The 26,350-nt window shown below is 50.5% G+C and overlaps 2 protein-coding genes across 5 annotated transcripts in view; both read left to right on the top strand.

Annotated features, from left to right (window-relative positions):
- LOC138102647 (uncharacterized) overlaps positions 1-26,350 on the top strand; it is a 77,099-nt gene that overhangs the window by 3,646 nt on the left and 47,103 nt on the right. The window lies entirely within an intron of this gene.
- Positions 19-26,350, top strand: LOC138102626 (zinc finger protein RFP-like). 4 transcript variants are annotated; one of them, XM_069000347.1, is made up of 12 exons: positions 19-95; positions 1,279-1,986; positions 5,043-5,099; positions 5,550-5,612; positions 6,331-6,387; positions 7,439-7,501; positions 7,888-7,944; positions 15,896-16,060; positions 19,709-19,873; positions 21,334-21,498; positions 23,006-23,032; positions 23,971-26,350. In XM_069000347.1, the coding sequence occupies exons 4-12, from the start codon at positions 5,597-5,599 to the stop codon at positions 24,507-24,509; spliced, it is 1,254 nt and encodes a 417-aa protein (XP_068856448.1). In that variant the 5' UTR covers positions 19-95; positions 1,279-1,986; positions 5,043-5,099; positions 5,550-5,596; the 3' UTR covers positions 24,510-26,350. The 4 variants fall into 4 exon arrangements, with proteins under 4 accessions (XP_068856448.1, XP_068856447.1, XP_068856445.1 ...); XM_069000344.1 differs by lacking the exon at positions 1,279-1,986 and having other exon boundaries at positions 25-95; XM_069000345.1 differs by lacking the exons at positions 19-95; positions 1,279-1,986 and adding an exon at positions 907-931.

Here is a 26,350-nt window from a genome sequence, read left to right as displayed (position 1 = left end):
GTCATTCCCTTTCAATATCTCTTGGTCTCTGGTCAACAAAGGAATCACCCAGTTCAGCCCAGGAGAGAAAATGATGAGGAGTTGTTTCTCTCAAGGTACGTTACTGGATTTTTTTTGCACATATTCCTTGTTAATATTTAAGAGCCCTTCACTCTATTGGTCTGTTTTCAGGGGAGAAAACCCTCCAGATATTGAGTGTTTTATTCTACTTACATTCTTACCCTCCTTTCTGATTAAAGCAAAAAAGCAAAAGTGAGTTTAAAGAAGAGGTTCAATCCTGGGAAAGCATCCCTGGCATTTTCTGTACAGCGCCTTGGGTTCGACCCATGGGATAGCCATGGGCCCAGGGGCTGTGACTTCTGATGGGTCCCTGACGGGATTTCTGAATTTATATTCCTTATTAGAGCTTTCTTGTTTACCTGAGTCTAGTTTCCCCTTGAACACCAGGAAAACTTTCCTGATGGGCAGCACCCTTGGGTAAGGAGCTCCTTAATTCCTGGCCAATTTGTCCAAGTCCTTCTGCTTCTTTGGAATCTGGCCCCTGGCAGAGAAAACAAAAAGTCACAAAAAGCAGAGAGCAGAGGGAAACAGAGTGGAAGAAAGAGAGGGAGAGAGGGAGAGCAGAGCACAGCAATGAGCCCTGAGCAGACTTTCCTGGGGAACAAGCAGGTCAGTCCCTGTCTCTGCCTCCTGCCTTCAGCTGGTCATGACTGCTCTCATGGATCTGGTCCAAAGGGAATGGCTGCTCTGTGGGATGGGCTGCTGAGGCAATGTCTTGTGCAGCCAGCCTTGTGGAAGAGGAGGAGGGGAGGGGGACAGTGAGGTACTTTTACTTCTGTCTTTGTTTCTCCCCTTGCTGCTCTGTTGTGATTTGCCAAGAAGATAAAATAAGCTTCTGCAAGTCGAGTCTGGTTTGCCCTGATGGCAACAGGTGAGGGATCCCCAGACTTCATATCAACCAATGAGCTCTTCATTCATATTTTCTCCCCCTTCCCAGTTCAGGAGGGGAGAGAGAGAGGAACAGCCAGCCAAGGTCAAGTTGTTTCTCTACAGCTTGGCCAGGATAACCTCTAGGAGTGGAGTTAGTCTGTAGGAATGTGCACATGGACTATGGTCCATTTCCTCTGACTCTGGAAAACAACAACTGGGGATAAACGTCTTGTTCTGCACTCTGCAGAGGCAGAAGGTATTAATTTAGTTACACTGCACCCAAGATGGGATTGGGACCAGCTGAGAGTTCTTCAGAACCTTGTTCTGACTCTGCCTTCTGTTCCCTAGCCTGGGTTGCCCACAGAGCTTTTGGACACTTTTTTCTATGCATTGTGGACTGAACTCTGAGAAAGAGACATAGGAGAGCAGAAAAAACCAGAAGATGTCTGGAGAAGGACGTTGAGATGCTCGAACACATCCAGAGGGGGGCAACAAGGCTGGTGAAGGCTCTGGAACACAAGCCCTGGGTAGAGGGATTCCTTGTGGAACAAGGGCATATGATACCCCTGGAAAGATTGGACAACCCAGGGTTGCTGAGGAAAAGCCCCTGAACTGGCCCCTGGCTGCAGGCAGGCCTGGAAAGCACCTGGCTGCAGGCAGTCCTGAAAGTCCTTGGCAAAGTTATACACTGGTCATCTCCCCCGCTGATTAGAGGCTGTCTAGAGGGACTGGGCATGAATCTTTGCAAAAAGTAGATATAAGCTTGCATAGTTAAACAAAAAAGGGAGAATGATGCTTAATCGTATCGGTGTACGTGTCGTTACTTTGGCCAGCTCTTCAGTCTCAGTTCCTAAAACCTGGCGCCCAAACAGGGACTCGAGTGACTTTCGCTTAGATGCGGTTTGTTTTCGCTTAAATGCGTTTCGCTTAAATGTGCAAGACTCCAAATCATCCCACCGACGGTGAGGAGCCTGGAGAGCTGGAGTGGGATTGTCCCAGCAAAAAGGTTGAGTGGAGCCAGAGACTGGAGCTCACGCGACTGAGTGGGCCCTGCAGGTAAGAATCTATGGAATACGAGGCTGCAACTCATCTCCTAGCCAGTATCCTCTCTAAGAGAGGTGAGACTGTAAAAGATCGAGATCTCTATGCCCTAATAACGTGGGCCCGGGAACAAGGGTTTTTGAAATGCACTTCACTTTTGTTTTTGACCGAAGAGTGGTCAGAAATTGGAAACAGACTGTGGCTGTCCACAACTGAGGGTGGAAAGAAAGGTAAAGAAGCAAAAGCTCTGGGATTATCATGGAAAGCTGTGACTAATACTCTCGCAGAAATGAAAGCAGAGAGGAAGGCGACTCCGCAGCCATGTAGGCACTGGGGGGTGGCGGCCCCAGAAAAGAAAGAGAGGGGGGTCTCACAGAGCAGCGGCCAGAGGCCAGGGCAGAGTCCAGGGTTGCGCGATTCTTCAGGCTGACTGCAGGTTGACCGATGAAGGGAACATCAGCACCTGTACACTCACTGAAGGAGCTGCTGGACTCGATGGGGAAGGAAGTTACCCCACAGACACCTGAGGGAGAAATTGTTACAAAGGCGGAAGCAGAGCCTCCCGACTCTGGGGGTGGGGCGCAAATGAGCAGAAGAGAAGCGAGTGGTCCTAGCTTCTGGCCAAAAATGGCAGGGCACCACCCCCCCCGCGGCAGACAGCAGATCACTGCCCGACTGCAAAGCAGCCTCCACAACTTTGTTGCCTGCAGAGGCAGAGCCAGCCAGGGCTGCCGGGGGTCAGCCCCAAGAGGAGGAGAAGCACTGAGAAATGATGCATGAAGTAATGAAGAAGCTTGCTGAATTGTCTACGTGTCAGGACGCGCTGGAGTCTAAGGCTTGCGAAACCACACCATCAGCACCGTGGTGTCCTGTGGACCCGCCGGTCAAGACGGCCACCAGAATTCCTCCGTTCCTGTTGGGAGAACGGGGCACAGGGCCTACGGCCCCTCCCTTCCAGCAAGAGGAGGTGCAGCCCTTGCCACCGTCAACCCCGATCGCGAGGACTGATCCATTGCGAAGGAGATGGAATGGAGTTGTCCGTAACACAATCATTGAAGGAAATTGGCAAGCTGTTGATGCCCTAGCCTGCCCTGTACTGATACAGGGGGACACCACAAGGTGGGAGCCCCATGACTGGACGATCTTGCAGCAAGCGAAGCAAACGGTCACCACGCACAGCCTCCAGTCCGAAGCTACATGGAGCATCCTGCAGTTTATCTTTACAGCAGATGTTCTGTCTCCTAATGATTGCATCAGCATCACACAGTTGTTGTTGACCCCTTCACAGTTCCTGCTCTGGGAGCAAACGTGGAAGCGGCTAGCACAAGAAGAAGCTAGCAAACACCAAGGTGATACGCAAGACCCACTGTACGTGATCCAAGCCAACATGCTAACTGGGAATGGAGCTTATGGAGCGACGGTGACGCAGCTGACCATGCCCACAATCATTCATCAGTTGTCACAGACTCTTGCCCACAAAGCCTTGTTGTCAGTATCCGAAAAGAAGAAGTCTCCTCCATATGCTGCAGTCCAACAGGGGCTGTCAGAGCCATATGGTCAGTTCATTGACCGTCAGTCAGCAGCCTTGAAGGACACAACTGAGCTCTCCGAAGAGCTCCAAGAGCAAATGTTCCGGACCCTTGCCTTTGAAAATGCTAATAGGCAAACTAAGATGATCCTTGCCACGCTGCCCCAGGGAGCAGGTGTAGACGAGATGCTCGTGCGTGCTAGCCGTATGGAGCAGTCGTCTCAAACAGCTGCCTTTACCGCAATGCTGCAGAATGTCCTGCAAGAACGGGGACAAGTCATCGCCGCAGTGCTGATGGGAGGGCCGCAAAGTAAAAAGGCGGCGAGGGCCACTGGCCCACCTCCTGGTCCCCGGACGGGCGGAGTAGCCTGTTCCTGGTGCGGTGAAGAGAGGCCTGCGTAACCTTCAGGAGACAGGCGACCCTATTGGAGATTGGCTTAAGGGTCTGGGTATCACTGGATGGCTGCGTACCTTTGTAGTAGAAGGCTGTCGATTGCTATTTTCAGTTATATTAGGCTTAACAGTATTTGGGTGCAATTTTTCTTGCATTAAAGCGGGGCTGCGAAAGATTATCAACCTGGCCTGGGTTGCCCAAAAAGAAAATGGGGGATGTGTAGAGGGATTGTGGAACAGGGGCATATGATACCCCTGGAAAGATTGGACAACCCAGGGTTGCTGAGGAAAAGCCCCTGAACTGGCCCCTGGCTGCAGGCAGGCCTGGAAAGCACCTGGCTGCAGGCAGCCCTGAAAGTCCTTGGCAAAGTTATACACTGGTCATCTCCCCCGCTGATTAGAGGCTGTCTAGAGGGACTGGGCATGAATCTTTGCAAAAAGTAGATAAAAGCAAAAAAGGGAGAACGATTATCAAATCGTATCAGTGTACATGTCATTACTTTGGCCAGCTCTTCAGCCTCAGTCCCTAAAAGCCCTGTGAGAAATGGCTGAAGGAGCTGGGGTTGTTTAGCCTGGAGAAAAGGAGGCTCAGGGAAGACCTTATCACTCTCTACAACTCCCTGAAAAGAGCCAGGTGGGGGTGGGTCTCTTCTCCCAGGCAACCACTGAAAGAACAAGCGGACACAGTCTTAAGCTGCACCAGGGGAAGTTTAGGTTAGACATATGGAAAAAAAATACTTCACTGAAAGAGTGATTAGGCACTGGAATTGTCTGCCTAGGCAGGTGGTGGAGTCACCATCCCTGGACATGTTTAAAAAAAGACTGGATGTGGCACTCAGTGCCACGGTTTTGTTGATGAGGAGGTGTTAGGTCATAGGTTGGACTTGATGATCTCAAAGGTCTTTTCCAGCCTAGTTCATTCTGTGATTCTGTGAACCTGGTAAGAGCTGTTTGTCTTCCTTTTGAAAATGATGGAGGCAAAGGGAGTAATTTAAAACTCCTTCAACCCAGGGACCTTCAAGTAAAATAAGAAGGAATGTGTTCCACCAAAAAAGGTGTTCAGTGCATTGTTGCAGCTCCTTGTGGAAAGGTCTTAGTTAAGTTTCCTCTTTTCCTGGTTTTGTTTCTTCTCTATGAACCTGATGCCCAGAACGTGAGCCCGAGAAGCCGATTGTCCCAGAAGGGCTAAAGAGAGTTGGCAATCCAGGTGAGTATGGTGGATCCAACTGCTCTTGCCTCTGATCATCCTTGGGAACTTCTGGGATGTGATGTGTCACTGCAGAGAGAAGCGATGCCAGTCGAGGTCTATCCCCTGAGCACGTTACCCGCAGAACCCCTGCCAGCGCTCTGAAGTGGATGTGACCTGTGGGAAGTGATTAATGTGGTGAGAGGGATGTACCTGTTAGATGAGAGATGTGTCCTGCTTTTGCAAACGGTGTTCCTCGGGCTTGTTAGAGAAGGCTCTTGACAGAGCCTTCAGGTCAGGTGAAGTGGCTGAAGGTTTAACACATCATTTCTGGGCTTTGCTTTCACTCTTTGACTGGAAGGAAGCATTTCTCAGCCTCTTGTGAGACTGGCCTGACAAGTAGGATGAAACACCAAGTCGAGTCTGGGCCATGGAAGCAGTAGACCTTCTTCACTCTATACTCTCCTGCAGGTAAAGGCTCTTCATCTCCTCAGCTGTCATCCAGAGACAGAAGGGAGATGTCTCCACATGCAGGTGAGAGCTTGGGTGGACCATGGTATCTACAAGCAAGAGGAGGAAGGAGGATGGGACTGGGGGACTTTTCCTGGGGGGAATTAGAAGGGTCCCTTCCTGTGCCCCCATTGGTCTCATTCTTCCCCAAGCCTCCAGGGGAACTTGTTCATAAGAGCTGGACCTTTATTCCCACAAGTGTCAGTGGTGCCTCCCCCATTGGCAAGGGCCTCTCCAGCGACCTCTGCTTCTGCAGCCAGGGCGGGGGATAGGTCCCATCTGGATGATACAGTGCCAGGTGTTCCACACAAAATTCAAAATACCAAACTGAGCCTGAAGAAAGGAACCAACTTCTCTGGAAATCTCCAGGGCCTGAAGGAGAGCTACACTGGGAGGTTGTGGGAGGAGATGGGATGGAGGACTGTAATCACTGTGTGGACTGGCAGGAGGGGAAAGGGCAGTGAGGCCCATGCAACAGTCCTGGGGAAAGATCACGTATTACTTGACTGCTCTTTTGGCAAACACAGCTTCATGGCCCTGGAGAGCACCAGTGGGTGCCACAAACAAAAATACCACAACACTGAGCTCAGGTTCCTGGTTCTCAGGGTTCTTGGTCTGCTTGTGTGCTCTGTTCATTCCCAGAACCTGTTCCATGTGTTCTTGCAGTTCCTTAGGGAATGATCCTAGTGACATGTCCTCTTTTGCTGTTTTGTTTCCCTTTCCATATGAACCTGATGCCCAGTACCTGAGATCAAGAAGGGAACTGTCAAGGAACAGACAGAGTTCTTTGAGAATCAGGGTAAGTGTGCTGGATCCCACTGCTCTTGCCTCCGATTCATCTCTGGGAACTTCTGGGATGTGATGTGTCACTACAGAGAAAAGTGATGCATCTGGAGCTCTTTCCATCTGAAGTAGTTACCTGCCAGAAGGCCTGGATGTCAGGTGGGATTTATTTGGTCAGAGAGAAAAAATCCTTGACAAGACACATGTCCAGCTCTGGTGGAGGGTGTTCCTTGGGCTTGGTAGAGACAGGCTCTGAACAGATTGGTCAGGTGAAGTGGCTGAGGGCTTTAAGCACTATCACTAGCCCGAGCTCTGCGGCTTCTGTTCCGGAGTGTGAGGTGCTGCGATCTTCCAAGAGCGTCTCATTAGCGAAGCCTCTCAGCAGGAGCAGCCACATACACACACGTGCATGCTTCAGTCATAGGGGTCAACAGCAAAGAGGCAGGAAGGATCTTTGCATAGAGTTCCACGGATGGAGGGTTACTGTATCCGCACCGAGAAGGAGACCAGAAGCAAAAGACAAGAAACAATGGAGGGTCTAGGTTTAAGTACAGGAGCAGAGGGAGCATCAAAGACCAATGATCTGAAGGCATGGGGGCAGTACAAAGGCGGGACTGGGGAATGGGAGCCAATGGGGAAGCTCTGGGGGAGTGGTGAGGGGCAAAAGCCAATGGGGGGAACTTGGAGTGGCAAACTTTCTAGGCCATGAAACATATAAAGTAGCAAGGGGGTGGAGCAGCCAACAGCCAACCAGGGAAGCAGAACTGGGGGTAGATTACCATAACAGAACAAAGCATTCTGGAAGAGGCTTCTTTTCTCACCATGACCTAGGCATAGCTCTCTGGTATTAGGGACTGTCTTACCAGAGAACTCTTTGTCCCTTCTACCAGAGCCTGACCAGCCACTACAAAACACCACTTCTGGGGTTTGTGTTCATCTTTTGATTTCATCAGGGAATTTCTCAATGTCTTGTGAGATTGGTTTGACAAGTACGATGAAATACCAAGTGGACTCTGGCTCTGGCCTGTGGTATTAACAAACTTTATTCACTCTATGCTCTCCTGCAGGTAAAGGCTCTTCATCTCCTCAGCTGTTGGCCAGAGATGGAAGGGAGATACCTCCACATGCAGGTGAGAGCTTGGGTGGACCATGGTATCTACAGGCAAGAGGACACAGGAGGCTGGGATTGGGGGACTTTTCCTGGTGTGAATTAGAAGAATTCCTCTGTCTCCATTGGTCCCTCAAGCCGGGGAAAGATCATGTGTTCCTAGTCTGCGCTGTTGGCAAACACAGCTTCATGGCCCTGGAGAGCACCAGTGGGTGCCACAAACAAAAATACCACAACACTGAGATCAGGCTCCTGGTTCACAGGATCTTGTGGTTCTTGGTCTGCTTGTTTGCTGCGTTCATCCCCAGAACCTGTTCCATGTGTTCTTGTAGATCCTTAGAAAATGATCCTAGTGACGTGTCCTCTTTTGCTGTTTTGTTTTCCTTTCCATATGAACCTGATGCCCAGTACCTGAGATCAAGAAGGGAACTGTCAAGGAACAGACAGAGTTCTTTGAGAATCAGGGTAAGTGTGCTGGATCCCACATCTTGCCTCTGGCCATCCTTGAGAACTTCTGGGATGTGATGTGTCACTGCAGTGAAAAGTAGCACATCTGGAGGTCTGTTCCTAGTAGGAAGTTATGTGCACACTCCCTTCCTACAAGAAGGCCCGGCTGTCAGGTGGGATTTATTTGGTCAGAGAGAAGAAATCCTTGACACGACACATGTCCTGCTCTGGCAGAGGGTGTTCCTTGGGCTTGGTAGAGACAGGCTCTGAACAGATTGGTCAGGTGAAGTGGCTGAGGGCTTCAAAAATTACTTCTGGGGTTTGTGTTCATCTTTTGATTGAATTAGGGAATTACTCAATGCCTTGAGACTGGTCTGACAACTCAGATGAAATACCAAGTGGACTCTGGCTCTGCCTACTGGAATTAACAGACTTTATTCACTCTATGCTCTGCTGCAGGGAGGAGATCTCCATCTGCTAAGGTGTCATCCAGAAGCAGAAAGGAGATACCTCCACATGCAGGTGCGAGCTTGGGTAGACCATGGTATCTACAGGCAAGAGGAGGCAGGTGGATGGGATTAGGGGACTTTTCCTGGGGGGGATTAGAAACTTCCTTTCCTCTGCCTCCATTGGTTTCTTTCTCCCCCAAACCTCCAGGGGAGCTTGTTCATCAGAGCCTGGACCTTTATTCCCACAAGTATCAGTGTTGTCCTATAGGAATTTTTTAATTGGCTCAATTCTACTCTTAGAGTTCTGTGTCTCCTCACAGTAGAAGCTGTAACTGGAACCAAGATCTACCACGTCCATCAGACACACAAACATACAGACACACAGATACAAAATACCCACTCTAACTGTTGAAATTCTCATTTTTGTTCCATCAGCAAAGGTTTCTCCTGGCTGTGAGTTTCCTCTCTGCAGCTCCACTGGGAGAGATAAACCTGACCTCTCTGGTGTCCAGAGTGTTCAGTAGTCATTTGGATGGAACCCTGAGCCCTCAGCTTAGTCCTTAGGGCAAACCCTGCTCTCAGCAGGAGACCCCACTACACACCTCCTGTGCTCCTTCCCACCCTGAGAAGCTCTGCCATGTGCTGACAGAGGCAAAACCAAAGTCCCAAGCCAAGCCTCAAGAACCCAACTGACTTGTTAAGGAATTTCCAGGCATGAAGGAGAGCTCTCAGGGGAGATTCTATGAGGAGAAGGGCAGGAGCAGAACAATCCCAGTGTGGGGTGTCAGGAGGGGAAGGGGCAGAGTGAGGCCCAAGCAACCTCCCTGTGAAAGCCTATGTGGTGCTGCACTTGAATTCTGTGGCAGCCAAGGCACCTTTCAAGGCCCAGCAGAGCATCAGAGCAGTGAGATACATTGATCAACAACCTCCAGCACTGGTGTGAGGCTCTTGGTTCACATGGTCTCATGTTTCTTGGGCTGACTGAGCAATGTGTTCTCCCCCAAAGCCTGTTCATTAACATCCCCAGGCTCCCAGGGTGCAGAGCTGCCCTGGCAGTGGGCTTTTCCCAGCATAGACCAGGACAAATACACCAGACCAGGATCTTCTGTGGCATCCCATACCCTCATGGGTTCTAAAGCCAGCTGTTCTCCTGGCCCAGCTCTTTCCAGCTGGGATGCTGGCAGGGGAATGTTCTTTCCTTAAGGAACACTTGGCAATTTGCATGGCCTGGGCTCTCCCCCATGGCCAGGCTGTTGGGCAGTGAGGAGGCCACGGGGTTCCTTTCAATATACCTGACCAGCAGCACAGGAGCTCCAAGCCCATGTTTAGAAGGGCTCACAGTGGTGCTGAGACTCCTTTCAACAGGCAACACATGAAGGAGGAAGAAGTCTCCAAGTCAAGGAGGAAGACTGGAGCTCCAGGAGCAAGGCCAAGGCTCCTTCCCAGAGCAAACTCCTGGTGGAAATGGATTTCAGAGCCAAGGAAGAGAAAAGTAATGGTGCCTCTTTCAAAGAACAATTTTGTTAGGCTGACTGCATGTAGCGGTTTGGGCTAAAATACTCATTACTGTTTATCTTCTGTGAGATAAGAATTAGGAGAAATGCAAAGCAGGCACCAACTTGAATGAATATAAAGAAGTTTATTAACAGACCTAAAAGAAGAAAAGAAAAAAATTATACCACCTTCAGAACTCTCTTCCTCCCCCCAACTTCCTCCCTTCTCCCACTGACAATGTAAAGACAACCCTTAAGATGTTCAGTCTGTTTACCACTTCCATAATAACCTTGTTCAGTCCATTTAGAAAGAGAAGTCTCTTTTTGCTCGTGCTATGAAAACAGTATCACACCGAGACAGCCACCCACTTCCAAATATTGTTCAGTCCATTTAGGAAGAGGAGTCTCTCTGCTTGCGATGTGAGTCCCTTCCCCCGACTTGCAGCTTTTCCCGCAACTGCTTTCGAGGGTCCACTCTTGAAAGTTTTCTGGGGTACAATTTTAAGGTTGAGCTGTTCAGAAACAAAAAAACAGAGGCCCTTCTCCTTCCCTGGGAGAAAAGGGTCTTTCTTCATCTTCAAGACTATCTCTGGGAGCATCTCTAGGAATTGAGGTTTTTCTCCTTTCCTCTTTGGAGCAAAAGTCCTCATCTGGTTCATCTGGTTCATCTCTCTCTGTCCAAACTTCTCATGAAATTACAGCTGTGTCAGCATCTGCCTATTGCTTACGAGTTGAACACTCCACCCCCCATATCTTCATGAAATTACAACGGGATACTCTGATATATCATAGCTTCACAACAGACTTTCAGCTTTAAGCATCTCCTCTCTCTCTTCCCTCAGGTTTTCAGCTCTTCACAGCACTAAAAGGGTTAATCTCACCTCGGCCTTGCAGCTGGAATGTGGCTTATCGCTGTTGGTCACTGACCTCTGCCGGACAGAGGTGCCGCTTTGCTGAATCTCGGCCGCAGTGGAGGGGGGGTTCCGAGCTGCTCTGGCCGCCCACGGCAAGGCAGTGGGGGGGGGGTTCCATGGCTGGAACAGGCCCATGGCTCCAGGCTGGCCGTGGCCCGGCCCGGCCTGGCCCAAGCAGGGCCTGGCCGGGCCTGCTGGCCCCTGCACGGGGCCGGCAGCCACCTGTCCCAGCGCCGGAAACGAGAGAGAGCTTAACCCTTTTATTGCTGTGTGTAGTGGTTTGGTCTAAAATACCCATTACCGTATATCTTCTGTGAGATAAGAATTAGGAGAAATGCAAAGCAGGCACCAACTTGAATGAATATAAAGAAGTTTATTAACAGACCTAAAAGAAGAAAAGAAAAAAATTATACCACCTTCAGAACTCTCCTCCTCCCCCCACCTTCCTCCCGTCTCCCACTGACAATGTAAAGACAACCCTTAAGATGTTCAGTCTGTTTACCACTTCCATAATAACCTGGTTCAGTCCATTTAGAAAGAGAAGTCTCTTTTTGCTCGTGCTATGAAAACAGTATCACACCGAGACAGCCACCCACTTCCAAATATTGTTCAGTCCATTTAGGAAGAGGAGTCTCTCTGCTTGCGATGTGAGTCCCTTCCCCCGACTTGCAGCTTTTCCCGCAACTGCTTTCGAGGGTCCACTCTTGAAAGTTTTCTGGGGTTCAGTTTTAAGGTTGAGCTGTTCAGAAACAAAAAACAGAGGCCCTTCTCCTTCCCTGGGAGCAAAGGGTCTTTCTTCATCTTTAAGACTATCTCTGGAAGCATCTCTAGGAATTGAGGTTTCTCTCCTTTCCTCTTTGGAGCAAAAGTCCTCATCTGGTTCATCTGGTTCATCTCTCTCTCTCTGTCCAAACTTCTCATGAAGTTACAGCTGCGGCAGCATCTGCCTATTGCTTACGAGTTGAACACTCCACCCCCCATATCTTCATGAAATTACAATAGGCTACTCTGATATATCATAGCTTCACAACAGACTTTCAGCTTTATGCATCTCCTCTCTCTCTTCCCTCAGGTTTTCAGCTCTTCACAGCAATAAAAGGGTTAATCTCACCTCGGCCTTGCAGCTGGGATGTGGCTTATCGCAGTTGGTCACCTGACCTCTGCCGGACAGAGGTGCCGCTTTGCTGAATCTCGGCCGCAGTGGGGGGGGGGTTCCGAGCCTCTCTGGCCGCCCACGGCAAGGCAGTGGGGGGGGTTCCATGGCTGGAACAGGCCCATGGCTCCAGGCTGGCCGTGGCCCGGCCCGGCCTGGCCCAAGCAGGGCCTGGCCGGGCCTGCTAGCCCCTGCACGGGGCCTGCAGCCACCTGTCCCAGCGCCGGAAACGAGAGAGAGCTTGGGGGGGGAGTTTTCTGTTCTTAAGTGTGGATCACAGAGGCGGTCACAACTTTAAGTGGCTTAAAGAATTGTCCATATTCAAACTGGCCAGCTGATAGGTTCTATCAGGTCCCAGAGGAAGCTGTAAGCACCCCTTAGCAAGGATATCCCTTCCGGGACTATGCTTGCTAACCTATGACACTGTGAAGAGCTGAAAACCTGAGGGGAGAGAGAGAGGAGAGGCTTAAAGCTGAAAGTCTGTTGTGAAGCTATGATATATCAGAGTATCCCATTGTAATTTCATGAAGATATGGGGGGTGGAGTGTTCAACTCGTAAGCAATAGGCAGATGCTGACACAGCTGTAATTTCATGAGAAGTTTGGACAGAGAGAGATGAACCAGATGAACCAGATGAGGACTTTTGCTCCAAAGAGGAAAGGAGAAAAACCTCAATTCCTAGAGATGCTCCCAGAGATAGTCTTGAAGATAAGAAAGACCCTTTTCTCCCAGGGAAGGAGAAGGGCCTCTGTTTTTTTGTTTCTGAACAGCTCAACCTTAAAATTGTACCCCAGAAAACTTTCAAGAGTGGACCCTCGAAAGCAGTTGCGGGAAAAGCTGCAAGTCGGGGGAAGGGACTCACATCGCAAGCAGAGAGACTCCTCTTCCTAAATGGACTGAACAATATTTGGAAGTGGGTGGCTGTCTCGGTGTGATACTGTTTTCATAGCACGAGCAAAAAGAGACTTCTCTTTCTAAATGGATTGAACAAGGTTATTATGGAAGTGGTAAACAGACTGAACATCTGAAGGGTTGTCTTTACGTTGTCAGTGGGAGAAGGGAGGAAGGTGGGGGGTGGAGGAGAGTTCTGAAGGTGGTATAATTTTTTTCTTTTCTTCTTTTAGGTCTGTTAATAAACTTCTTTATATTCATTCAAGTTGGTGCCTGCTTTGCGTTTCTCCTAATTCTTATCTCACAGAAGATAAACAGTAATGAGTATTTTAGCCCAAACCGCTACACTAAATTGGTGTTTCCGCCCGGTTACAAACCCAACCCACGACACTGCATGATGTGTTACTCCTGCAAACATGTTCAGTCTGTTCTTGTGATTACTTTGGTAAAACTACCCTTTAACTGTATTTAGCATCCCCGTGCAGATACCCAGGACCCCAGGCACCCAGAACGCAGAATTGCCCCAGCAGTGGGGTTTTCCCAGCACAGACCAGAACAGCCTGGACTCTGCTGGATCCCATCCCACCTGGGTTCTAAGGGCAGCTGTACTCCTGTCCCTCCTCTTCCCAGTGGATAGTTTCCCGGGGAAGATTCTTTGTTATTGGAACACCAGTGTTTTTTCAGACGAAGGACAATGATGGCTGAGAATTCCATATGGAGAAAGGACCATGAGAATATTTTGGAACAAATTCAAACTCTGCAGCAAATAGTCATTGCAGAGAGCTGGTCTTCCCCTCAAGGAGAAAATGGCAGTGACACAGTTCTTTCTTTATTGTGGTGGTTTATTTTCCTGCCTTGGTTTAGCAAGCCACAACCTTCCCAGAGAGCGCAGTGAGGCTGCTTCAGGGAGAGCGGTTGTTTTGCTCACCCATAGTCCTTCTGGATGGCCCCATGCTCCTGCTCTGGCTAGCTGGGCTTTGCAACACGGTGACGATAAAGGAGGCAGAAGGGTCCCTGCATAGCAACCTCAGAAGAACCTTTATTTCCATGATGACAAACCAGTTCCCAGAGGCAGAGAGAGCGCATGGTCAGGAAGCTTGGGATTTTCTCAGGGTGCATGGGCGGTACATGGGCGGAGTTGGGGTACTGGAACCAATAGGGAGAACCCGAGGGTGTGGCCAGGACTAGGGGCAGGGAAGGGGGGACAATGTGGAAAAGGCAGACAATTTAATAAGAAAAGGAGTGGGGAAATACAGCGCTACATTTCTTCACAGGAAGAACAGTGGAGGCAAAAAAAATGGCCATGGCATTGTTACGAATGGAGATGAGAGCTTTTAGACGAGTCCTGCCTTAGGCTCAGACTTCTGGCAGTAGCTCTATTTGAGGTGGCCTGTACTCCAAATTGATCTTGCTGACAAGTTCTCAAAAATGGCTGATTAGATCTATTATAAAATGAATTATTTGTTGAATAGACACAAGATTAACAGACAGAAGACTTTAAACAGAGTTACTTAGTACACAGGATAAACAAAGAACTACTAGTAGATACAAAGTCAGTCCACAATAAAAGCTACCTATATTACAGCTAGCCAAGAAATAGTACAGACTAGGAGTCAATGTAACTTACCACCAAATTGATGATGGAGTACACAAAGAGCCCTTTCACTCAGCTTCAGGAAGAGTAACCACGGAGTTTGCATCCAAACTTTGGGGAGAAGCCCTAAGTGTTAGTGTGCAGAAGCCTTCTACTTTTTGTGAAAGTTTGTGTAGATTTATAGTTTGTAAAGTGAAATGTCTGTCAGGCAGAAATTCCAGCTTATCTCTCTACATCTTGCTCTCAGGGCGAGATGTTTATTGTCAGCTGGGGATTCCACCTCCCTGGCGCCAGAGATAATTCTCCACTGGACAGAGGTCCAGCCTGGGTTGTCTCACCAATTCATGTGAGAGGGAAAATGCCATGAGTTATGCACCAGCTAAGAGGCAGAACAGATAAGCTCTCTGTGGCAGAGGGGAAAGTCCTGCTACAGACATCCGTATAAAAGGAGAAACATCACAAAGTCTACCAAAATTTTGAAATCTGCAGGAAGATTTCCTGAAAGGGCACGACACCAAATAGACTGACCTTAAGCTCCTCACAAAAGACCTGGAAGACAAACAAGGAGAGCAGGGTCAGAGCCCAGCAGAACTTCATCTCTCAGAAGGGATGAGCTGTTCCTGCTCATGTGAGTCATGAGAATCTGTCGTGTGAGCTCATCCTCAAAAGCTCCGCAAAGAGGATGGGGATTGACAGTCAACAAATGCTTTACAGATGTCTCTTCCATGCCACTGAAAGACCTCCATGCTGGAGGGTTCCCTGAAGGGGTCAAGGGCTCTCTTCTCTGCTTTATCCCTGAAGGCAGTGTGAATTTTGAGTTCTCTCATTGCTTAATATTTATTAAGGTTCCCCCCTTGAACTCCTTCCCTGTTGCTGTCCCTTTCTCCACAGCCCTTCTCCTAATCCCTCAATCCTGGTGCCATGTTGGGCATAGCCAGGCTGTGCACACCCTGCGTGTCTGTGCCCATGATGAGCTTCCCCCATGTGCTCCCCTGCTCAGCTCAGGGTCATCTTTGTGGGCAGTGCATGAGGTGGGGGCAGGGGAGGGCACTGGCAGCACCCAGCACTCTCTGCCCAGTGTCCTGGGATCTTCCCCTTGCCAGGCACAGGGCCCATGTCCAAATCCATGGCCACTGACCAAGGCTGAGGCCCAGTGAACATTCCTGAGACCACAGTGTGGCTGGAGGGGCAGGTAGGGGATGCCGCCACACCTTCTCCATGGAAAAAAGCATTGTCTCCCAGGGTGCACAGATGCTGTCTGGAGAGATGGAGTGGGGTCATTCCTGCCCTCAGTGCTGCCCAGCAGGCCTTGGTCAGGCCTCTCAGGAAGGCTCTGAGGGACTGAGAGGCCCCAAGAAGGGACACCCTTGCAGTGACTTTCAAATTGAGCTTTTGGGCATTGTCATTGCAGAGCGCTGGTCTCCCCCTCAAGAAGACAGTGGCAGTGTCCCACTGACACAGTTCTTTCTTCACAGGAAGGAGAGTGGAGGAAAATAAAAGGGCCATGGAAGACATGTTGAAGCAGAACCTGCATGAAATCCCCCAACAAATGCAAGCTCTTCAGGAAGCTTTCCGGCGCATGCAGGACTCCACAAGGTGTGATCTTGAGCACCTCAAAACTCACCTGCATAATGAACAAGGTGAGCATGTCCATTGCCCAGCAGATCTCTCTGAAGGGAAAAGCTGCTCTAGAAAGAAAATGTGCAACAGTACCTTCTAGAGCTAGCACTTTGTCCTGGTACCGTGCAAACTGCTGCCTGCTCCGAGCAGGACAGATGGAGTCCGATTGCGGCGTGCAGGGAAACTTGTGAAGCACCTGCTTGAGTTCGCCTGGTTCCCCAATGGCTGAGCGTGAGAAGGAGGTAGGATAAAGCAGAGGGCCTCTCGTGGGGGAAAAGAGTTTATTCCAGGGTGAAGAACCCATGAGGAGCAACACAAGCCACATGCCTGACTGGATAGTTTTGTACCCCAACAAGCAGGTGTGGAAAACACACAGTAATACATCAGACAGGGGGTGTTACCAGGGAGGGGAGAAGAGATTACAACCAATGGGAGAAGGGGTAGGCGGGGAGGATTAACAAGGAACAATTAGCTGCCAAATAACCTAGAGCTGGCTCTGGGTCAGTCTGGGTAAGCGGCTGGATGTGGGGAAAGGAGGTATGCAACTAAAAGGTAAGGCATGGATTTATGTATTTTTCACAGCCTTATGAATGCTCAGGGCTTTTGGGGCTGGCCCTGGGGTTGGTCAGGGTTCGCTGCAATGAAACCATCCTGTGGGATCATCCTCCAGAGCTCCTCAAAGAGGATGGGGATGTGTTGGGGTCCCTCCCCCGCGCCCTGTAGCCCTGAGGGGAGGCACGGGGTTTCCCTGCCCCTGCTCAGCCTCGTTCCCCATTGGTTGGTTTGTGTTCCCCTGCGCGGGCAAAGCAGCTCGGGTCCGACTGTAACAGTCCCTCAGCAGAGCCCCGGCCATGAGGCTGGGGAAATAAACATCTCTGAAACATCTAGCAAGAATCCGTCCGTATATAGTTCCTTTCCACGGGACTCCTGGTTTGATATAGGCGTGTTGCAGTATCCCCACTGCAACAAAATGGTGGGGAATTGAGGCCAGAACGATCCCCGATCCCTAAGCGACTTTGTGTGAGTAAACCCTGGAAACTTTGGATTCCTCTTCTTGGTTTTGTTTTGCTATTCCATATCTAAACTATGGAGGAACCGTGGGAAGACTCTTGGCTTTCAGAGCCGCATATGGACATTTATCTTAAACTTAAAATGATTCTTGAACAACGATTTGTAAATTTTAGCTTGATTCAAGCTCAGAAAGAACTGAAACACTTCCTGTCATGGTTGTTTAAGAACTTTTTCTATGTTTCTTGGGATTTAATTCTTACCAAGAGCTTTTGGAAGACCGTTTGGACCCAGTTAATATTTGAGTCAAAATATATGCCGATGGAAGAATATTTTCGTGAATATTATTTAATAACCGAGACTGTTGAGCAATGTCAGCTGTGTTCTGGCGAAGGGAAGCCTGGCTCAGGGACCGTGCGACCCAGGCCACGTGCACCGAGTGCTCTGCGAGCAGCAGCGAGACGGTTCCCGTGCGCGGGCGGAGCCACGCGAGCCGCCGTGTCAGTGGCGGAGCGAGGCGCAGCAGGAGCGGCGGGACCCAGCGGTGCCCGCCCGGCCCCGCGCAGCGCATGGTGGAGCGAGCCCCGTGAGCGCCCGAACGAGAGGGGCGGCGCGCGGGCGGCGGCTGGCGGCAGAGTGGAGCTGTGCCCAGCCGAAACGCGCGCTGGAGCGGGGTGCGGGGGGGCCATCGCTTGGGGGCCTGGCCGAGATGCAGCGCCTGGCAGTGGCAACGCAGCTGAGAGCAGAGGAGGCGACACACGGAGAACGGAGCGGCGTGGCCCGGCCCGGCCCGCGCGGCCCCAAACGCGACCCTGGGAAAAGCGCGCCGATAATTCCAACACGGGAGCGACCGAAAGAGAGAGCAAAGACACAGCGAGACAGAAAACAGCAGCCACTCGGAAAAAGGAAAAGACCATGGTAGCTAAGATCTTAGGGATAGTGAAATGGTATAATGTTAAACAAAATTATGGTTTTATAACAAGATGTGATAACCAGCAAGACATATTCATGCATAGAACTGCTATTAAAAAGAATAACCCTGAAAAATGCATCCCAAGCTTGGGAGATGGAGAGGTGGTGGAATTCAAAATCATACAAGGTAGAAAAGGGTTACAAGCATCGCAGGTCACTGGGCCTGATGGTGTTCCTGTGAAAGGCAGTATATATGCAAGAAATCGTAGTCATGTTAGACAATATCTCCATTTTAAACCCCCCCTACAGTCCCCCCTTCCTAATCCCACCTTTCCCTTTTACCCTATGTCCTATTACCCCCAGTGTATTCCCAATCCGTTTTTTCATCCATGGTTTCCCTCACAAACCCCTGCCTTTGCCAATTGTTTCCCCAAAAATCCCTTTCCGATGCCGATGGGGGGATGAAAAGGGGGACGAAAGAAATTAAACCCTCTCCTGCCTCAGTTTCCCCACAGGCATGTCCAGAGAGTTCTGTCTCCCTTCTGTCAGCCCTGAGATGTTCCACAGAATCTGTTTGGACATTTAAAGACTCAGGAGGGTGGCTTGTTTTGTTTTGAAACAGTTCTTGTTATGTTTATCCAGTTGTCTTCATTCTCCTTTTATTAAAATAAAACGGGTGAGATGTTGGGGTCCCTCCCCCGCCATGTAGCCCTGAGGGGAGGCACGGGGTTTCCCTGCCCCTGCTCAGCCTCGTTCCCCATTGGTTGGTTTGTGTTCCCCTGCGCGGGCAAAGCAGCTCGGGTCCTGACTGTAACAGTCCCTCAGCAGAGCCCGGCCATGCGGCTGGGGAAATAAACATCTCTGAAACATCTAGCAAGAATCCGTCCGTATATAGTTCCTTTCCACGGGACTCCTGGTTTGATATAGGCGTGTTGCAGTATCCCCACTGCAACAGGGATGGACAGTCCTTCCATGCTTAATAGATGTCTCATCCATGCCACTGAAAGGCCTCCATGCTGGAGTGTTCTCTGCAGGGGTTCAGGGCCCTCTTCTCTGCTTTATCCCTGAAGGCAGTGTGAATTTTGAGTTCTCCCATTGCTTGATATTTATTAAGGTTCCCCCCTTGAATTCCTGTCCCTGCCTCTGCCCCTTTCTCCAAAGCCCTTCTCCTAATCCCTCAATCCTAGTCCCACGTTGGGTGAGGCGAGGCTGTTGCACACCCTGCGTGTCTGTGCCCATGATGAGCTCCCCCCATGGGCTCCCCTGCTCAGCTCAGGGTCATCTTTGTGGGCAGTGCATGAGGTGGGGGCAGGGGAGGGCACTGGCAGCACCCAGCACTCTCTGCCCAGTGTCCTGGGATCTTCCCCTTGCCAGGCACAGGGCCCATGTCCAAATCCATGGCCACTGACCAAGGCTGAGGCCCAGTGAACATTCCTGAGACCACAGTGTGTGGCTGGAGGGGCAGGTGGGGGATGCCGCCACACCTTCTCCATGGAAAAAAGCATTGTCTCCCAGGGTGCACAGGTGCTGTCTGGAGAGATGGAGTGGGTTCATTCCTGCCCTCAGTGCTGCCCAGCAGGCCTTGGTCAGGCCTCTCAGGAAGGCTCTGAGGGACTGAGAGGCCCCAAGAAGGGACACCCTTGCAGTGACTTTCAAATTGAGCTTTTGGGCATTGTCATTGCAGAGCGCTGGTCTCCCCCTCAAGAAGACAGTGGCAGTGTCCCACTGACACAGTTCTTTCTTCACAGGAAGGAGAGTGGAGGAAAATAAAAGGGCCATGGAAGACATGTTGAAGCAGAACCTGCATGAAATCCCCCAACAAATGCAAGCTCTTCAGGAAGCTTTCCGGCGCATGCAGGACTCCACAAGGTGTGATCTTGAGCACCTCAAAACTCACCTGCATAATGAACAAGGTGAGCATGTCCATTGCCCAGCAGATCTCTCTGAAGGGAAAAGCTGCTCTAGAAAGAAAATGTGCAACAGTACCTTCTAGAGCTAGCACTTTGTCCTGGTACCGTGCAAACTGCTGCCTGCTCCGAGCAGGACAGATGGAGTCCGATTGCGGCGTGCAGGGAAACTGGTGAAGCACCTGCTTGAGTTCGCCTGGTTCCCCAATGGCTGAGCGTGAGAAGGAGGTAGGATAAAGCAGAGGGCCTCTCGTGGGGGAAAAGAGTTTATTCCAGGGTGAAGAACCCATGAGGAGCAACACAAGCCACATGCCTGACTGGATAGTTTTGTACCCCAACAAGCAGGTGTGGAAAACACACAGTAATACATCAGACAGGGGGTGTTACCAGGGAGGGGAGAAGAGATTACAACCAATGGGAGAAGGGGTAGGCGGGGAGGATTAACAAGGAACAATTAGCTGCCAAATAACCTAGAGCTGGCTCTGGGTCAGTCTGGGTAAGCGGCTGGATGTGGGGAAAGGAGGTATGCAACTAAAAGGTAAGGCATGGATTTATGTATTTTTCACAGCCTTATGAATGCTCAGGGCTTTTGGGGCTGGCCCTGGGGTTGGTCAGGGTTCGCTGCAATGAAACCATCCTGTGGGATCATCCTCCAGAGCTCCTCAAAGAGGATGGGGATGGACAGTCCTTCCATGCTTAATAGATGTCTCATCCATGCCACTGAAAGGCCTCCATGCTGGAGTGTTCTCTGCAGGGGTTCAGGGCCCTCTTCTCTGCTTTATCCCTGAAGGCAGTGTGAATTTTGAGTTCTCCCATTGCCTGATATTTATTAAGGTTCCCCCCTTGAATTCCTGTCCCTGCCTCTGCCCCTTTCTCCAAAGCCCTTCTCCTAATCCCTCAATCCTAGTCCCACGTTGGGTGAGGCGAGGCTGTTGCACACCCTGCGTGTCTGTGCCCATGATGAGCTCCCCCCATGGGCTCCCCTGCTCAGCTCAGGGTCATCTTTGTGGGCAGTGCATGAGGTGGGGGCAGGGGAGGGCACTGGCAGCACCCAGCACTCTTCCCAGTGTCCTGGGATCTTCCCCTTGCCAGGCACAGGGCCCATGTCCAAATCCATGGCCACTGACCAAGGCTGAGGCCCAGTGAACATTCCTGAGACCACAGTGTGTGGCTGGAGGGGCAGGTGGGGGATGCCGCCACACCTTCTTCATGGAAAAAAGCATTGTCTCCTAGGGCGCACAGGTGCTGTCTGGAGAGATGGAGTGGGTTCATTCCTGCCCTCAGTGCTGCCCAGCAGGCCTTGGTCAGGCCTCTCAGGAAGGCTCTGAGGGACTGAGAGGCCCCAAGAAGGGACACCCTTGCAGTGACTTTCAAATTGAGATTTTGGGCATTGTCATTGCAGAGCGCTGGTCTCCCCCTCATGAAGTCAATGGCAGTGTCCCACTGACACAGTTCTTTCTTCACAGGAAGGAGAGTGGAGGAAAATAAAAGGGCCATGGAAGACATGTTGAAGCAGAACCTGCATGAAATCTCCCAACAAATGCAAACTCTTCAGGAAGCTTTCCGGCACATGCAGGACTCCACAAGGCGTGATCTTGAGCACTTCAAAACTCACCTGCATAATGAACAAGGTGAGCATGTCCATTGCCCAGCAGATCTCTCTGAAGGGAAAAGCTGCTCTAGAAAGAAAATGTTTTCAGCTCATGGTTCAGAGCTCCTCAAAAGGGATGGGGATGGACAGTCCTTCCATGCTTAATAGATGTCTCATCCATGCCACTGAAAGGCCTCCATGCTGGAGTGTTCTCTGCAGGAGTCCAGGGCCCTCTTCTCTGCTTTATCCCTGAAGGCAGTGTGAATTTTGAGTTCTCTCATTGCTTGATATTTATTAAGGTTCCCCTCTTGAACTCCTTCCCCATCTCTGTCCCTGTCCCTACAGCCCTTCTCCTAATCCCTCACTCCTAGTGCCACATTGGGTGAGGTGAGGCTGTGCACACCCTGCGTGTCTGTGCCCATGATGAGCTCCCCCCATGTGCTCCCCTGCTCAGCTCAGGGTCATCTTTGTGGGCAGTACATGAGGTGGGGGCAGGGGAGGGCACTGGCAGCACCCAGCACTCTGCCCAGTGTCCTGGGATCCTCCCCTTGCCAGGCACAGGGCCCATGTCCAAATCCATGGCCACTGACCAAGGCTGAGGCCCAGTGAACATTCCTGAGACCACAGTGTGGCTGGAGGGGCAGGTGGGGGATGCCGCCACACCTTCTCCATGGAAAAAAGCATTGTCTCCCAGGGTGCACAGATGCTGTCTGGAGAGATGGAGTGGGGTCATTCCTGCCCTCAGTGCTGCCCAGCAGGCTTTGGTCAGGCCTTCAGCAAGTCTCACAAGTTAGTTGGATTTTTCCTGTCATAGGAGTTTTGAGAATTGCCTTTGGGTCCCCAATTGAGTAGAGAAGTGAGTTCTCTCCAAGGGTCACTCAGTAGAAACGATTCCCTGGGGGAAGGGAATTTCTTTGTGCCGCAGCTCATTTAGTGTCCAGGCAGGACATTGAAGGGAACTGAAATAAGGATCTCCTCCAGAGGAGCAATCCCCCGAGAATGGAACTCCCCTGGGATATCCACCTTGTCTTCCTGTTGATGATGGATAAGGGCATGAAGTTCCATGAGCAGTGACTGGATGTGTCTCTGAGCTCTGGGGCCTGTGGAGAACAGTTGTCCCTGCAGGAGCTGGTGCTGGGAAGGAGAAGGAGTCAGCTGGGGCACGGACACCAATGTGGGCCTGCCTGGACCCAGATGGTGCCCCTGGGCCTTGCTCAGGCAGGACACAGTGTGTGTTGGGGAACCGCCTATTGCCCCCAGGGCTGGGAAAGCTGAGGGACAATTGGCCTTCCCTGACTATGGGTCCTGTTCTTGCTCCAGCTGAGTGAGAAAAGCCATGTCAAAGAGCATCCCAGAGCAGTCCAGTGAAACCCCTGGAATTCCTGATGGCTAGAAATGGCTAAGAGAACAGTATATGTGGGGAGGGGAAGAAGGGGAGTATGAGAGTGGCATCAGCGTCACTTACTGCAGAGAGGTGGGTGCCTGCTTTATTTCCTCAGCAAGACTTAACAAATCCAATAATTATCTGGTTTTCTTTTTTCTCACAGACCGTTCAGAACTACTGTCCTACAAAGGTAAGCATAGGGGAGATAATGTAGGTGAGTACTCAGAGCCTGAGTGCAGTTCATCCCACCCCCTCAGAGAGCTGCTGGGTGAAGAACATGCTCAGGGAAGGGAGGTTGGATGACTTTTTTCATTGCTGTGTGCTGCCCAAGGCCCTGCCTGGGCTTGTCAGGAGCCCTCTCAGCTGTGGGGAGCAGGCACAGCCGGCTTGCACTGGCCACTGCAGACTCAGCTCCCACTTCTGATTTGGCCTCTTGGGCCTCTCAGGAAAAGTGTCTGGAGCTGATCTTGCTCCACAGCAGGAGCAGCTCCTTCTCCTTTCAACCTGAGCTGAGCTAAAGGACCTCAGTTCATGCCATTGCACCTTGCTCAAGTCTTACCAGGGGTTCATCCCATCCTCCAATGAGCATGGAAAGCTGAGGCAAAAACCTTATCTTGACACTGCAGATCACTCTTCCACTCTAATCCATGTGCAAGCAATATCCTACACTGGTGCTGTCCCGTCATTAAAGAGAAACTGCTTAAAACTGGAAAATCCCCTTCAGACTTTGCCAAAGAGTTAATCCTGACACCCAAACCTCATTCCAGCTGCTGCCAACTCCTGCTCCTTGTCCTCAGGCCACCCCCCAGCAATGCAGAGATGGAGGGAGAGGGGTTCAGCCCCACAGCGGCCTCCTTGGAGCTGCCTGCTGCAGTCCCAGCAGCACTGGAGCAGTGCCTGGCATTTGGTGCCTGCAGGCTGCCACTCTCTCTGGCAGCAGCCCAAGGAAGGGACATGGCAGGAGGGGAGGGAGAAGGTGGAGGTGCCCTGAGGCAAGAGGCTGCTGAGTGCTCCTGAGTGTGGAGGGGGGAAGGACAAATGAGAGGGGACTGAGGGCACAGAAGGGAAAGGCTCAGAAAAGCTGAGCTTGTGTTTTCTGCTCCTCATGGCCTGACCTGACCATTGCAGGGGATGTCACCCTGGATGCTGACACGGCTCATCCCAGGTTGGAAATCTCTACAGATGGACAGAAAGTGAAAGATACTGGTGTCATCAGACAAGTTCCCAGCAATGAGAAGAGATTTGATTCCCATCTTTTTGTGTTGGCAAAGGAAGGATACACATCTGGGAAACACTACTGGGAAGTGTCTGTTGGGAGAAGAAGGAGCTGGGCCTTGGGTCTTGCCCGGGAATCTGTGACTCGCAAAGGGCCATTGACTCTGTGCCCTCAGAATGGCTTCTGGGCCATAGGGTTGGCAGATGGACGAGACTGTTGGGCCTACACGGATCGTTGGACCCGTCTGAATGGGAGTGGGCACTTGCACAAGATTGGGATCTTCCTGAACATCCCAGCCAAGCAGGTGACTTTTTACCATGCTGATAAGAGAGCAGCTCTGCACACTTTTAGCATTGGGGATGGCAGCAGCCAGGAAGGCAAATTCATTCCCTTCTTCTCTACAGGCCCTGTTACTGCAGAGCCTGACCCTGAGCCTCTGCTAATAGTGTAGTTTCTGGTGGTGATGAGTAGTTCACTCTGCATTTCAAAGGTCAGTAATGTACAGGCAGTGATCAAATCCCATTGCAATCAGGTTGCTGCCTAATTTGTGTCTCCTGAACAAAGGTAATAAATGAGAGGGCAGATCTGTAACCATGGTCAGTTCTGAATATTTTTACATTATGCATCAGAATGAAAAATCCTTTTTTCAGGGAAATTTTATATGCTCATGGAAAAAACAGATCTTTCATGGTTTTATGAAAATGCGATTCCTCTGGATAGCGAGTTATCCTGAAAAACTTACTATCCTTCTCCTGAGAGTCTGTGAGCTGTCATTGTTTTTAGGAGGGAGAGGAATAGAACATCTTGGTGGGCACCCAGTAACGAAAGAATGCAACCCACTACACATGTCCATGTGGCTTTTGTATATCTCCAAGAGATCTCCACAGACTTTCTGGGCATCTTGTACCTGGGCTTGGTCACCCTCACAGTAACAGTTTCCTGATGTTCAGTGGGAGCCTCCAGTGTTTTAGTTTTTCACATTCCTTCATGTCCTGTCACTGGCACCTCTGGGAAGAGCCTCCTTCAGGTGTTGAGACACATTGCTGAGATGTTCCCAAGCCTTCTCCTCTCCAAGTCAGCCTTTCCTCCTGGCAGAAATGCTCCAATCCCTTAATCATCTGTGTGGACCTTTCCTGGACTCTCTCCAGTAGTTCTGTGTCTCTTTTGTATTGGGGAGCCCAGAAGAGCAGCTGTGGCCTCTCCAGCGCTGAGGAGAGTGGAAGGTTCCTTCCCTTGACCTGCTGGCACCATTCCTCCTAATGCAGCCTTAGAGACTATGATCCCTCTTTGGGGCAAGGGCAAATTGCTCTCCCAGGTTTCACTTGGTGTCCACCAGGACTCTGATATCTCCCAGTGTCCAACTGCTCTGCTGAGGTCCCCCAGCCTGTGCTGCTGCCTGGGCTTGTCCGTCTCTCAGCACTTTGCAGTTCTCCTCACTGAACCCCAAGAGGTTCCTGTCAGTCCATTTCTCCAGCCTGTCTGGGTCCCTCTGGGTGGCAGCCGGACCATCCATGGCCAGGGTGGTTCAGCCACCCCTCCCAGTTGGGTGCCATCAGCAGACTTGCTGAGGGTGCCCTCTGCTCCATCACTGGGGTCAGGCAGGAAGAAGTTGACCAGGACTGGGGCAGGATTGACCCCTGGGCCTCGCTCCTGGTGAAACATAGATTTAGAGGAGACATCAAGATTTTAGTTATAGGCTAGCTGTGTTGAATTAGAGTAGGAAGGAATTCGGACCCAGCTAGAGTTAATTAAAATAGTTAACAGAGCTGGACCTGTAATGGGTTTTAAGATGTTATTAACTGATTACCAAATAACTGATGATCTGTCATTTGCATGTTTGCTTAGCTGTGCTTAGAACGAGGAACAGAAACATTGGTAAGTTGGTGTAGGGAACAAGGACAATTACCAATTTCCTCCCTTGGTGGGAGCCTGTTCAAAAGTCACGCAAGAGGAAACTTAGAGGTCGCTAAAGTAATTAGGATTGTTAAAGTTCAGAGAGGCGAAAAGGTCAAAATGAGGAAGATGAGCATACTTCTTCTTTTTAAGACCACTGACCCAATTCAAACCACTGACTCAATTCAGAAGACACACTACGCATGCTTAATGATATTTAAGCTCACTTCCATACAAAGCAGAGAATGGGAGGTGTTAATGTTATGAATATGCATTTGTATTTTGGATATTCATAATTTTTGTAGATAAAAAGCTTTGTGTTTGCTTGGATCGGGGACCTGTACCTTAGGGAACTATCCCATGCAGTGCCTGGTGCCAAATAAAACATTCACTTTCTAA

Source organism: Aphelocoma coerulescens, unplaced genomic scaffold (assembly GCF_041296385.1).
Source record: "Aphelocoma coerulescens isolate FSJ_1873_10779 unplaced genomic scaffold, UR_Acoe_1.0 HiC_scaffold_97, whole genome shotgun sequence".
NCBI lineage: Eukaryota > Metazoa > Chordata > Aves > Passeriformes > Corvidae > Aphelocoma > Aphelocoma coerulescens.
The sequence above is the reverse complement of the archived record's forward strand: the minus strand, read 5'-3'. Positions and strand labels throughout refer to the sequence as shown.